Here is a 13,256-nt window from a genome sequence, read left to right on the forward strand (position 1 = left end):
TTAATTCCTAGTGTGGTGACATGTAGACTTGCTCTGGCTTTCCAGAACTTTCTTCAGGGCCCCCTTCACCTCCTTGTTGCGGAGGCTGTAGATGAGGGGGTTCACCATAGGGGGGATTATGCAGAACATGGTGGAGACCAGAGTGTCTATCTCTAAAGAATAGCCAGCACTTGGTCTGTCATAGTTCAGTATCCCGTTCGCGTAGTAAATGACGACAACGATGAGATGAGAAGCACAAGTGGAAAACGCTTTGCGCTTCCCAGTGGTGGAACGGATCTTCAAGATGGAGGACAGGATGAAGACGTACGAGAGGACAGTGAACAGGAAGGGGGCCACGCCCACAATGAGACTTGTGAGGTAAATCGTCATTTCATTGACGTGAGTGTCGCTACAAGAAATGTTAATCAGTGGGGAGAGATCGCAGAAAATGTGATGAATCAGGTTGACTCCGCAGAAGGACAACCTGGACATGAGAGCTGTGTGAAGAGCGGAATCCAGGAAGCCACCCACCCAAGCGGCAGAGGCTAGTAAAACGCACACCTTGGTGTTCATGAGGCGGGAATAATGCAAAGGTTTGCAGATGGCAGTGTAGCGGTCGTAGGCCATGCCAGCAAGTAGCAGAGCCTCCGTCCCTGAGAACGACAAGAAAAAGAACATCTGGGCTATGCATTGGTTGTAGGAGATGGTCTGTCGTCGGTACAAGAAGTTCACCAGGATTTTGGGGACGGTGACTGAGGAGATGCAAATATCTAAGCAGGAGAGGTGGCTGAGGAAAAAATACATGGGGCTATGGAGGTTGGAACCCAGTTGAATCACGGTAAATATCATGAGGTTCCCCAGTACAGTGACCAAGTAGATGGCTAGGAATGGCAGGAAGAGGTAGAGGTGGCCGTTCGGAATGCCTGAGAAACCCAGGAGGACAAATTCCACCACTTGCGTCTGATTCCTCACTCCCATTGAGAGCTCAGAACTCACCTGTAAAGAGAGAATAACGGGTGGAGAGAACATACCTTAGAATAGAAAAATGTTGACAGAGAGAAATTTTCCTCTCTTTTTCACAATACTAGAACCAGGGGGCATTCATTGAAAATGCTGGGGGGAAGAATTAGGACTAATCAAAGGAAACACTTCTTCACGCAACGTGTTTGGAATATGCTGCCACAGGAGGTGGTGATGGCCACTCACCTGGAGAGCTTTAAAAGGGGCTTGGACAGATTGATGGAGGAGAAGTCGATTTATGGTTACCAATCTTGATCCTCTTTGATCTGAGATTGCAAATGCCTTAATAGACCAGGTGATCGGGAGCAACAGCCGCAGAAGGCCATTGCTTTCACATCCTGCATGTGAGCTCCCAAAGGCACCTGGTGGGCCACTACGAGTAGCAGAGAGCTGGACTAGATGGACTCTGGTCTGATCCAGCTGGCTTGTTCTTATGTTCTTATGTACCCTAGGTAGCTGAGGAATCTAACAGGCGAACAGCTGTGTGAGTTAACATTCTAGCCCATAAAGGGAATATCACATGCTAGAAAGTTGTAATGGTTCATGTATTAATAGATCTCAGATTCTATGCCTATTAAAGGTTAATAAATAAAAAATAAATAAAGATCTCAGATACCTCTATTGAGTTTACCTGATTTATTTCGTTTATTCATGAAAACATTTATATCCTGTCCTTCCTCTTGATCCCAGGAAGCTTACAACAATTAAAACATCCCCAACTAAAACCAAAGAGCAAGTTGCAAATCCCACCCTCTTCCCCTACCAACTCAAGATGCCTACTGGTTAAGCTCCCTCGATGGCCAAAGCAGGCAGGCAGACTTTGCAGCACCCCCGAAGATCTCCGCATGCTGGGGGGGAGCTCTTCTCTTCAGGGAGTCCATTCCCCAGAGGTGGAGCTACAATGGAAAAGACCTGAACTCTGGTAGAAGCCTAAGCGATAGGACAGTCAACAGAGGCCTGCCTGCCGACCACAGTTGGCACAGAGGGAAATCAGGAAGGAGATGGTCCTTCAAAGTCGTGGGTCCCAATTTGGGAATGGATCAACTCAATTAAGAAGCCACCTATGGTGGAGTTGCCCAAAGGTTAAAAAATTCTGGAAACAAATTCACAAAAAAAACCCCCAAAAGATTATAAACCAAAAATTCGAAATGATGCCAGAAAACTACCTGCTGGGTATTTTCCAAGATAATTCGCCGGTCAATAACACCAATCTGTTTTTATCTCTCTCTACTGCGGCAAGAAGACAGATAGCCAGGAAGTGGAAAGATGAAAAGACACAGTAAAGAAAAGGCAGTACAGGCCAAGATGGATGCCATATCTTAAGTCTGGACTTTGGTTCCAATAAGACATTGCCTGGACAAATTCCCTGTTCCCATTTTGTTGTATTGCAAAGAATTAGCAGAGGAAATAATAGGGCAGAGATGCAAGCTAGTTTTTTTAAATAGAACTTTACTAGATAACAAATGAATTTACACAAAATATAGGAACAGCAAACTATGCAAGTGCTCATTAAGAACATAAGAACATAAGAACGAGCCTGCTGGATCAGACCAGAGTCCATCTAGTCCAGCTCTCTGCGACTCGCAGTGGCCCACCAGGTGCCTTTGGGAGCTCACCTGCAGGAGGTGAAAGCAAGGGCCTTCTGCGGCTGTTGCTCCTGAGCACCTGGTCTCCTAAGGCATTTGCAATCTCAGATCAAAGAGGATCAAGATTGGTAGCCATAAATCGGCTTCTCCTCCATCAATCTGTCCAAGCCCCTTTTAAAGCTCTCCAGGTGAGTGGCCATCACCACCTCCTGTGGCAGCATATTCCAAACACCAATCACACGTTGCGTGAAGCAGTGTTTCCTTTTCTTAGTCCTAATTCTTCCCCCCAGCATTTTCAATGGATGCCCCCTGGTTCTAGTATTGTGAGAAAGAGAGAAAAGACATTCTTGGTGTCTGTGCAGTCTATCTGTGCCTGTATGTCTACCTCTCCTCTTTCTCTGGAAGAAGAAAGGAGATCTTTCCCAGAAGCTCAGGTGATTCTAGACATGTACCTTCAGCAGTTAACTCTTGCTTCTAAAATCCTAACAAACCCCTTCTCATGTTTCAGCTTCTGAAGTCAGCCAGGCATAATTTCTGATGGAGATTCTCACATTTCATCTGGGTAAGTGGTTTTGTCAGTATGTCCACTATCATTTTCTTCTGTATTATTATTATTTTATTTATTTAATTTAATATACCGCCCCATCCCCGAAGGGCTCTGGGCGGTGTACAACATAAAACCACAGATAAAAACATCATACAATACTTCCAGAAATATAATATCCTAGGAGGGGGAGGAAGAGGTAGCGGGTCCTGATAGTATTAAGGACCCATATATCCCAGTAACGGGTCCCGATGATATAGGGGAGGGGGCACACTCAGCGGCTGGTTTCTCCAAAAGCCCGGTGGAACAACTCAGTCTTGCAGGCCCTGCAGAAATCACCCAGATTCTGTAAAGAGTCTAATTCTTCTTTTACTGCCATTTTCCATTTTACTTTTTCACGAGGAAGCAGCTCTTATCATTTCATAAAAGTGATAAATGATTTTGTCATTTCATAAAAATGATTTGACTTTGCACATTCACATGATTAGGTGTATCTCTTTAGTGCAAGAACATCAAAGTTACCTTGTTGGATCAGACCAGCTGGTCCAGCCTCCTGTTCGTAGAATCATAGAATTATAGACTTGGAAGAGACCACAAAGGTCATCTAATCCAACCACCTGCCAAGCAAGAACATACAATCCAAGCATTCCTGACATATGTTCATCCAGCAAGAACATACAATCCAAGCATTCCTGACATATGTCCATCCAGCAAGAACATACAATCCAAGCATTCCTGACATATGTTCATCCAGCAAGAACATACAATCCAAGCATTCCTGACATATGTTCATCCAGCAAGAACATACAATCCAAGCATTCCTGACATATGTCCATCCAGCAAGAACATACAATCCAAGCATTCCTGACATATGTCCATCCAGCAAGAACATACAATCCAAGCATTCCTGACATATGTCCATCCAGCAAGAACATACAATCCAAGCATTCCTGACATATGTTCATCTAGCAAGAACATACAATCCAAGCATTCCTGACATATGTCCATCCAGCAAGAACATACAATCCAAGCATTCCTGACATATGTTCATCCAGCAAGAACATACAATCCAAGCATTCCTGACATATGTTCATCCAGCAAGAACATACAATCCAAGCATTCCTGACATATGTTCATCCAGCAAGAACATACAATCCAAGCATTCCTGACATATGTTCATCCAGCATCTGTTTAAAAACCTCCAAAGAAGGAGACTCCACAACTGTTCATCCACTGTTGCTCACAGTGGGTGAAAGATTTGTTTGTGCATTTTAACTTTATTTTATTCAGTACATTTTCCTCCCTTTCATTCATGGAGCTCAGAGAAGTATATATCATTCTCCCCTTCTCCAGTTCGTCCTCAAAATGACCCTCCTAGGTAGGTTAGGCTGAGAGACAGTGACTTGCCTAAGGTCACCTAGCCGCCTAGCACGTTTTGTGGCTGAGTAGGACTTGAACCTCAGTCTCCTGGGTCTGAGCCCATCACCCATGTGGTTGTGACACGTGTTTACCCACTACCACTGAACCATGACTTCCCCTCTTCAAGACCCTTATGTTTGTGAACAATGCATGGCAGCTGTGAAAAAGGCAGACTCTATGCTGGGGATAATTAGGAAAGAAGTTGAGAATAAAACTGCAAAGATTGTCATGCCCTTATATAAAGCAGTGGTGCGGCCGCACTTGGAGTACTGTGTCCAGTTCTGGTCACTACATCTCAAAAAGGATATCGAAGAGATAGAAAAAGGGCAGAGACGGGCAACGAGGATGATTGAGGGACTGGAGCACCTTCCTTATGAGGGGAGGCTGCAGCGTTTGGGACTCTTTAGTTTGGAGAGGAGACGGCTGAGGGGGATATGATTGAAGTCTATAAAATTATGCATGGGGTAGATTGGTGTTTGGAAGATGCTGCCACAGGAGGTGGTGATGGCCACTAACCTGGATAGCTTTAAAAGGGGCTTGGACAGATTTATGGAGGAGAAGTCGATTTATGGCTCCCAATCTTGATCCTCCTTGATCTGAGATTGCAAATGCCTTAACAGTCCAGGTGCTCAGGAGCAGCAGCAGCAGAAGGCCATTGCTTTCACATCCTGCATGTGGGCTCCCCAAGGCACCTGGTGGGCCACTGCGAGTAGCAGAGAGCTGGACTAGATGGACTCTGGTCTGATCCAGCTGGCTTGTTCTTATGTTCTTATGTTCTTGTGTCCATCCTGAATCTCCTGCCCGTCAACTTCCCTGGTGCCTCTGAATTCTAATTTCATGGGAGAAAGTCGTCTCTGTCTCCTTTCTCCACATCAGGCATATAACTGTACAAACAAACCTCTTTATGCGTCTCTTCATCACCTTTTCTCTTGCCACTCACTCACCTCTGCCCAGGATGAATTCCTTCTCCAGACGATCAGCTCTAGTTCATCTTGGGGAGGAGAATCTCACTGCCTTTTGCTGTCTTTGCTGCCAAAGCCACCTGGAGCACATCGCCTGGAGCTGGTAGGGTGGTCGTGAATGCCAGCTCCACAAAGTAATGTGCGCAACGCACCTGGAAGCACGCTCTCCATATCCAACACCCAGAGCAAATCTCCGCAGCCAGCATTGTGTGAAGTGGGAGTTGTCTTAATTTGACCTGGAGGTTTAAGGATGCTCCAGGCATTGGGATGGTGGCGCAGCTGGAGGAAGCTCAGGGAATTGGTCCCTCTCGTGGGGCTTCAACCCTCTAGTTGGCTTGATAGAGCCATGCACAGTGGATGGTGCCTTGAGATAAATCTATTTTGTGAAGTTGGTATACCCTGGTGGTGGGGCACCAGATTAGGTTCAAGGTTCTGGCACTGACGTACAAAGCCCTAAACAGCCTGGGGCTAGTGAATTCATGGAACTGGTGGATTTGATATGTTGATATTATTACATTTTATTGTAAAATGGATTTTAACCAGAGGTGGGATCCAGCAGGTTATCACAGGTTCCCGAGAGTAGGTTCCTAATTATTTGTGTGTGCCGAGAGGGGGTTACTAATTGGTGATTTTGCCACGTGATTTTTGCCTTAGTTACACCCCTCCTCTCAGCAGTTGCGCGCAGAGCTTGAAGCAGTCTAGCAGGAGGTGCACCGGCATGTGTGGCAGCCTGCACCTACGTGCATTCGTTTCCTGCCCAAGGACCGGCGCAGTGGCTGCGTTCTTGCCACAGCCCCGCCCAGGAATGCCCTGCCCCCAGACTGCCTGGCCATGCCCCATTGGCACTACGCCACAGTTTGAATCCCACCACCATGGGAACCTGTTACTAAAATTTTTGGATCCCACCACTGATTTTAACCAATGCTAGCTGCCCCGAGCCTGTAAGGGGAGAGGCAGGATATGAAACTAGTAAATAAAACGAATAAAATAACAGGGTGGGTTTTGAGTGGGGACGGGTGGGGCAGGAAGCACTGGGAGACTGCCCCCTCCCCATTAGAAGGCACCTTGGAATTCTACCTGCCAATCAATTATCAGTGGGCAAAGGCTGAAATTGCCTGGAGGTCTCCCACCATAAGCAGGCGAATGGGAACCCTAGATTTCCAACAGTCAAGGGGGCCTCCCTGCTGCCCCCCTTAATATTGAGTTGGAACACCCTTGTCCCAGAGGCAGGAAAAAAACTTATTTGCAGATTGGGCTGTGAGGGGGGAAAACATCTTCAAGATGAAGGCATTGAAGAAGAAGAAGAAGAAGAAGAAGAAGAAGAAGAAGAAGAAGAAGAAGAAGAAGAAGAAGAAGAAGAAGAAGAAGAAGAAGAAGAAGAAGAAGAAGGCAGTGGCGAGGAGGAGGAGGAGTTTGGATTTATATCCCCCCTTTCTCTCCTGCAGGAGACTCAAAGGGGCTGACAATCTCCTTGCCCTTCCCCCCTCACAACAAACACCCCTGTGAGGTGGGTGGGAGCCGAGAGAGCTCCAGAAAGCTGTGACTAGCCCAAGATTCACCCAGAAGCTGGCGTGTGTGGGAGGTGCCCAGAGCTACTCTGGAAATTCCCCCAGAGAAGCCTCCACAACTCAAGCGGCAGAGCTGGGAATCAAACCCGGTTCCTCCAGATCAGAGTGCACCTGCTCTTAGCCACTGCTCTTAGCCACTACGCCACTGCTGCTCCCATTGCTCTCCTATTGAGGTGTTACTCTGAGACCTTGGGGGTGCCCTTCACACATGAACCCCAACTCTGGGCCTCTTGGAGGCATGAACCTTTATTGACACGGATTGCACATGAGTGCAGCAACTTCCCGTAACATAACGAGACCGTTGTTTTAAAAGAGTTGACTTTTATGAAGTGCAAAGGGATAGATAGAAGGCAAAATAGAAGGGAAATTTTGAGAAATCCGTTGACAGTCACAACCTCCGGCAATCTTTTTTGCTGAATTCCGAAAGTGTTCTTCCAATATGGACTTGAATTCTGCAACTTGATTCTGCAATATCTTTTCTTCCTTGTCTTGCAAGAAAATGCAAATGCAAAATACTTCAGGCATCTATTTTGGTATGCCCTAATTCAACAATTACACACACACACATACACACACAAAAGATGCCCAGTTTAGGTCTCACTCATGACTAGTCTATAGGAGACCTGCACAAATGTGTGCATATCTCTGAAAAACATGAGAGAAGGAAGGCTAAATTGTGGATTGCACACAGTACAAATAGAACATCTTCGGCAAAAGAGAGGGAAGGGAAAGGAGATTGTCAGCCCCTTTGAGTCTCCTTACAGGAGAGAAAAGTGGGATATAAATCCAAACTCTTCTTCTTCTTCAAAACAAGTTCAGCCCGTTTTATTTCTCTCAACCCAGATTTTTTCAAAAATTGCTAAACTACCAATTTCCCCACCCCCCACCCCAGGTTGAGGATGATTGTTGCCTCGCTGGAAGGTGAATGCCAAGCGTGGCCCAGTAATGCTCAGAATAGGTTTTCACCCAGAAAGAGGCGGGAGACTCAAAGCAACAGAAGGCTGCAGAGCTCTTGTAGTTTGGAGGAGGCAGAGGCTACTGAACTCAGGACCTTAGTTTTTGTATAAACCCTGAACACCTTGTTAAGGTAACTGCAATGTTGTTGGGAACTAGGAAGGTGGTAAGTTTATTTTTTGCTATGTTAGCCAAATGTTGGAGTTTATTGTTTCAGGGTTTCTTTTTGTGGTTGTAATGGGTGAGAGTTCTCCTGGAAACCTTCATCATGTTGAATCCTGTTCATCAAGCCCTTGGAGTCTTCAGGAGCCAACCCACTTGCAAAGAAGAATTGGACTTGGCAGTATCAGTAGACTGTAACTAGAAGGACTTGAAAATGCAACCTGAACAGGACCTTGAAGTGTGACGTTAAATGTTGATGTTATATGTTAAGAAAGTAAACCATTTTGTCTTTAAAATTTGTTGTTGCAAACTCATTCCAAGTTCTGCCCCACAGAACCCACAGTTAGAGGTGACACCAGCAGGCAGACAATTCTTTATTTCTCCTACCCAGACCTCTTCGTTTTGTTTCCGCCGCTCGCAACACCATTGTGTGTGCCGCAAGAGACTGTCCGTGGAGATTCCCCACAGAGATTTCCCCGCTTGCCGCTCATCTGTTTGCTATTTTGCTCATCTGTTTGCTATTTTGCTGTAAAAAGTAGATAAAGAGGTTTTTTTGCCTAGTGATCCCATGTATCATTTTCCTGTTTTTGTTTTGAGGGGTCTGTCTGCGAACATGTTTTGAGGGGTCTGTCTACAGCAACATGACTAGAGAAGCTGCAATAGGTGCATATCTGTGCTGCCTCCATGATTCTATGTCAAATTGGTTGATTTCACAGCTGCCAGTTCTTTAGCTGGCTATTTTATTGCATTTATACCGTGCCACTCTCCCAAAGGACTCAGGGCAGCTGACAATAAAAGCATATTAAAAAAATACAGTACAATAAATAATATAAAAATAGACATTTAAACATTATAAATATGATAGACTTAAAAACAGATGGCATTAAAAAAATCTAAATGGGGACATAAAAATGGATGGTAGAATTTTATTATTTATTTATTTATTCGACTTATTAGTCGCCCTCCCCCAAAGGGCTTAGGGCAACGTACAGCATTGAAAAAAATAAATAGAAGTTAAAAATTGCTGTACAATTTATTGGTGGCCCCTGGCCCCTCGATGACACGGCTAGCCTCCACGCGGGCCAGGGCCTTTACGGCTCTGCCCCCGGCCTGGTGGAATGCTCTTCCACCTGCTGTCCGGGGCCTGCGGGATCTTACTGAATTCCGCAGGGCCTGCAAGACGGAGTTGTTTCGCCGGGCCTTTGGAGGATCCCGCCGTTGATGGTGCCCCCCCTCCCTGGTCCGTTACATCTGGGCCTCCTGCCATCTTGGGATCTGCCACTTCTCCCTCCCGAGAGAGGATTCTAGAGGTGGGGTAGCTGGACGCCACTTTTAGTCATTCTAGTTACTATAGTGCTCATTTTATTGCTGCTTTTAAAGGTTTTAGTTGTTTTATTTTATATGTGATTATTTGTTGTACACCGCCCAGAGCCCTTTAGGGATGGGGCGGTATAGAAGTCCAAAGAATGAATGAATAAATAAATAAATAAATACAATAGTTTTAAACAAATACAGATGGTGATAAAAACCCTCCCCCCACCCCCACCCCCCTGAGCCAGGTTGATGGATCGTACTTCAGCCCAGCTGGCCAAATGCCTGGCGGAACAGGTCTACCTTGCAGGCCCTGCAAAAACTCATCAAGTCTCCCAGGGGCCTGATCTCTTTGGGGAGTCTTTTCCACCAGAGGGGGGCCAGGACTGAGAAGGCCCTGGCCCTAGTGGTGGTCAGCCAGACATATTTCGGACCAGGGACCTCTAATAGGAACTCCTCCGAGGATTGGAGGGTCCTAATGGGGCAATACCGGGAGATGCGGCCCCTCAAGTATGTAGGCCCAAGGCTGTGTATAGCCTTAAAGGCTAAAACCAGCACCCGGAACTCGATCGGCAGCCAATGAAGATGGTACAGGACAGGAGAAATCCGGTCCCAACTGGACGTCCCCATAAGGAATCTGGCTGCCGCATGTTGCACGAGTTGTAGTTTCTGGATCACAGTCCAAGGCAGGCCAGCATACAGCATGTTACAATAGTCAAGCCTGGAGGTGAGCGTTGCATGGATGACTGTGGCTAAGTCCATGCGGGAATGATACGGGGCCAATGGCTATGCCTGACGCAGGTGATGAAACGCTATCTGGGCCGTTTTTGACACCTGGGCCCCAAGTGATTGGGATGACGCCTGGATGAGGCCAAGTGCAATGCTTTGCTGTCCAGCATAGGCAGACAAAAATCCACTGGTCGCCCCTGCGGCCCAGCCACAGCACCTCCATCTTCGTAGGATTTAACTTCAGCTGGCTCGCTCGCGACCAACAAGCGACAGCCTCTGAACATCGCTGGAGAGCTCCAGGGGCCAAAGACGGGTTGCCCTCCGTCATGAACATGAGCTGGGTGTCGTCTGCATATTGGTGGCACCACAGCCCAAAACTCCGGGCCAAACTGGCCAGGGGGGCATGTAGATGTTAAAAAGCATCAGGGAGAGGATCGCCCCCTGCGGCACCCCACAAACCATGGGGTGATGCAGGGAGTTCTCTCCCCCCAATGTCACCTGCTGTCCCCAGTCTCAGAGGGGCTGACCCCCAAGCCCCGATATCGGCAAGGCAATGGACCAAAAGATTGTGATCTACCACATCGAACGCTGCGGTGAGGTCTAAACACACTAGCAGCGTCGAACCAGCTCTATCCAAGAGTAGCCGGAGTTCATCCACGACAACAATCAGTACTGCCTCGGTCCCACGGCCAGCACGGAAACCAAACTGTGTTATATAACTAGGATATCCTGGTTAGTGCCAAAGTATAATGTTAGTTGCCCTTCTCAGAATAACAACTAGGCTCCAGGTTGGGAAATATCTGGAGATTTGGGGGTAAAGTGTGAGGAAGGGACTTCAATGGGATATAATGCCATTTTTTTTCCAGGTGAACTGATCTCTGTGGCCTAGAGATCGGCTGTAATCCCAGAAGATCTCTAGCCACCACCTACAGGTTGGCAAATGTAATATTTTATTTATTTATTTATTTATTTATTTATTTATTTATTTATTTATTTATTTATTTATTTATGTATGTATGTATGTATGTATGTATGTATGTATGTATGTATGTATGTATGTATGTATGTATGTATTTATTTATTTATTTATTTATTTATTTATTTATTTATTTATTTATTTATTTATTTATTTAGACTTTTATACCGCCCCATCCCCAAGGGGCTCCGGGCGGTGTACAACATAAAATCACAAAACAAGTATAAATATAATTAAAACCATTAAAAACAGCGGTAAAGATAATAAGAGGCGTCCGACAACCCTAATTTTAAATCCTCCCCAAGAGGGAGGGAGCAGCGAGTTCCATTAGATGGAAGGGCTCAGATATTAAGAGCCAACAGGGGGGCACCTTCAGCGGCTGGTCCCTCCAAAGGCCCGGCAGAACAACTCCGTCTTACAGGCCCTACGGAACTCACCAAGGTCCTGCAGGGCCCGGACAGCTGGAGGAAGAGCGTTCCACCAGGCCAGGGCCAGAGCCGTAAAGGCCCTGGCCCGTGTGGAGGCCAGCCACATCATAATAACATGTAGGCATGCTTGATTTGAATTCTGAACGCCCTCCGCTACAGAGAAACATTGTCGTCAGCAGAACTCAGTGCAGTTGGCCTCCAGAAATGAAACTCAACCTGTCCACTTGTTCAGAACCTTCCGGAAGGCCCCCTTCACTTCCTTGTTGCGGAGGCTGTAGATGAGGGGGTTCAGCACTGGGGCGACGATGCAGAACATGGCGGAGACCAGAGTGTCGATCTCTAAAGAATAGCCAGCGCTTGGCCTGTTGTAGTTCAGGAATCCATTACCAAGACAAAGAATGACAACGATTACGTGAGAAGTGCAAGTGGAGAAGGCTTTGCGCCTGCTACTGCCCGAGCGGATCCGCAGAACGGAGGCCAAGATGCAGACGTAGGAGAGGAGGATGAAGAGGACAGGGAACAGGCCGACAAAGAGGCTCGTGATATGATTGGCCAGCTCGTTGACGCTGGTGTCGCTGCAGGCAATTTTCAGCAGGGGCGGGACGTCGCAGAAGATGTGCGGGATCTCGTTGACGCCGCAGAAGGACAACTGTGACGCCAAGGCGGCGTGAATGGCTGAGTCCAGGAAGCCCCAGACCCACGCGGCAGATGCTAAGTAAATGCACATCCTCTTGCTCATGAGGAGAGAATAGTGCAGGGGCCTGCAGATCGCAGCGTAGCGGTCATAGGCCATGACGGCCATCAGCGCCGGCTCGCAGCCCGCGAAGCCGATCAGGAAGAAAGTCTGCGCCAGGCACTGCTTGTAGGAAATCGTGTTCCGTCGGCGTAGGAAATTGACGAGGATCTTGGGGAGGATAACGGTGGAGATGCAAATGTCCAAGCAAGAGAGGTGGCTGAGGAAGAAGTACATGGGGCTGTGAAGGCAGGAGTCCACCAGGACCAGGACTAGGATCATGAGGTTGCCCGTCACGATGGCCAGGTAGGCAGCCAGGAAGGCAAGAAACAGGACGACTGGGTTGTTGGGTAGGCTGAAGAAGCCCAAGAAGATGAACTCTCTCACCTGCGTCTCATTTCCTGTAGCCATGGCAAAGATTGGCCAGCTCCCAAAGGCTTCTGGGAGGAAAGAAGGGTAGTGCATGAGGAGAGCCAAAAACGAGTTCACACATGAATACATGAAACTGCCTGACCATCGGTCTGGGAGCATGGTCTACTCCAGGGGTCTGCAACCCACGGCTCTCCAGATGTTTGTGAACTACAATTCCCATCAGCCCCTGCCAATTGGCCATGCCAGCAGGGGTTGATGGGATTTGTAGTCCGTGAGCATCTGGAGAGCCGCAGATTGCAGACCCCTGGTCTACTAAGACCTGTAGCTGCTCTCCAGGGCTCAAGACTGAGGTCTTTCACATCATCTACCTGCTCAACCTTTTTATTGGAGATGCTGGGATTTGAACCCAGGAACTCCCGTGTACAAAGCCCTGAGGCACTGAGCCATGGCCCCCTCCCTGAGAAGTGACTTCATGAGATGCAGGATGGAGTAGTGGTTGGAGGCCAAATGAAA

At 47.3% G+C, this 13,256-nt stretch overlaps 2 protein-coding genes across 2 annotated transcripts; both read right to left on the reverse strand.

Moving 5' to 3' along the window:
- LOC125434627 (olfactory receptor 8D1-like) lies at window positions 1–957 on the reverse strand. Its single transcript, XM_048500158.1, has one exon. The coding sequence runs from the start codon at window positions 955–957 to the stop codon at window positions 1–3; it is 957 nt and encodes a 318-aa protein (XP_048356115.1).
- Window positions 958–11,849: 10,892 nt separating this feature from the next.
- Window positions 11,850–12,782, reverse strand: LOC125434628 (olfactory receptor 5V1-like). The gene has a single exon (XM_048500159.1). The coding sequence runs from the start codon at window positions 12,780–12,782 to the stop codon at window positions 11,850–11,852; it is 933 nt and encodes a 310-aa protein (XP_048356116.1).
- Between the last annotated feature and the right edge of the window lie 474 nt (window positions 12,783–13,256).

Source organism: Sphaerodactylus townsendi, linkage group LG06 (assembly GCF_021028975.2).
Source record: "Sphaerodactylus townsendi isolate TG3544 linkage group LG06, MPM_Stown_v2.3, whole genome shotgun sequence".
NCBI lineage: Eukaryota > Metazoa > Chordata > Lepidosauria > Squamata > Sphaerodactylidae > Sphaerodactylus > Sphaerodactylus townsendi.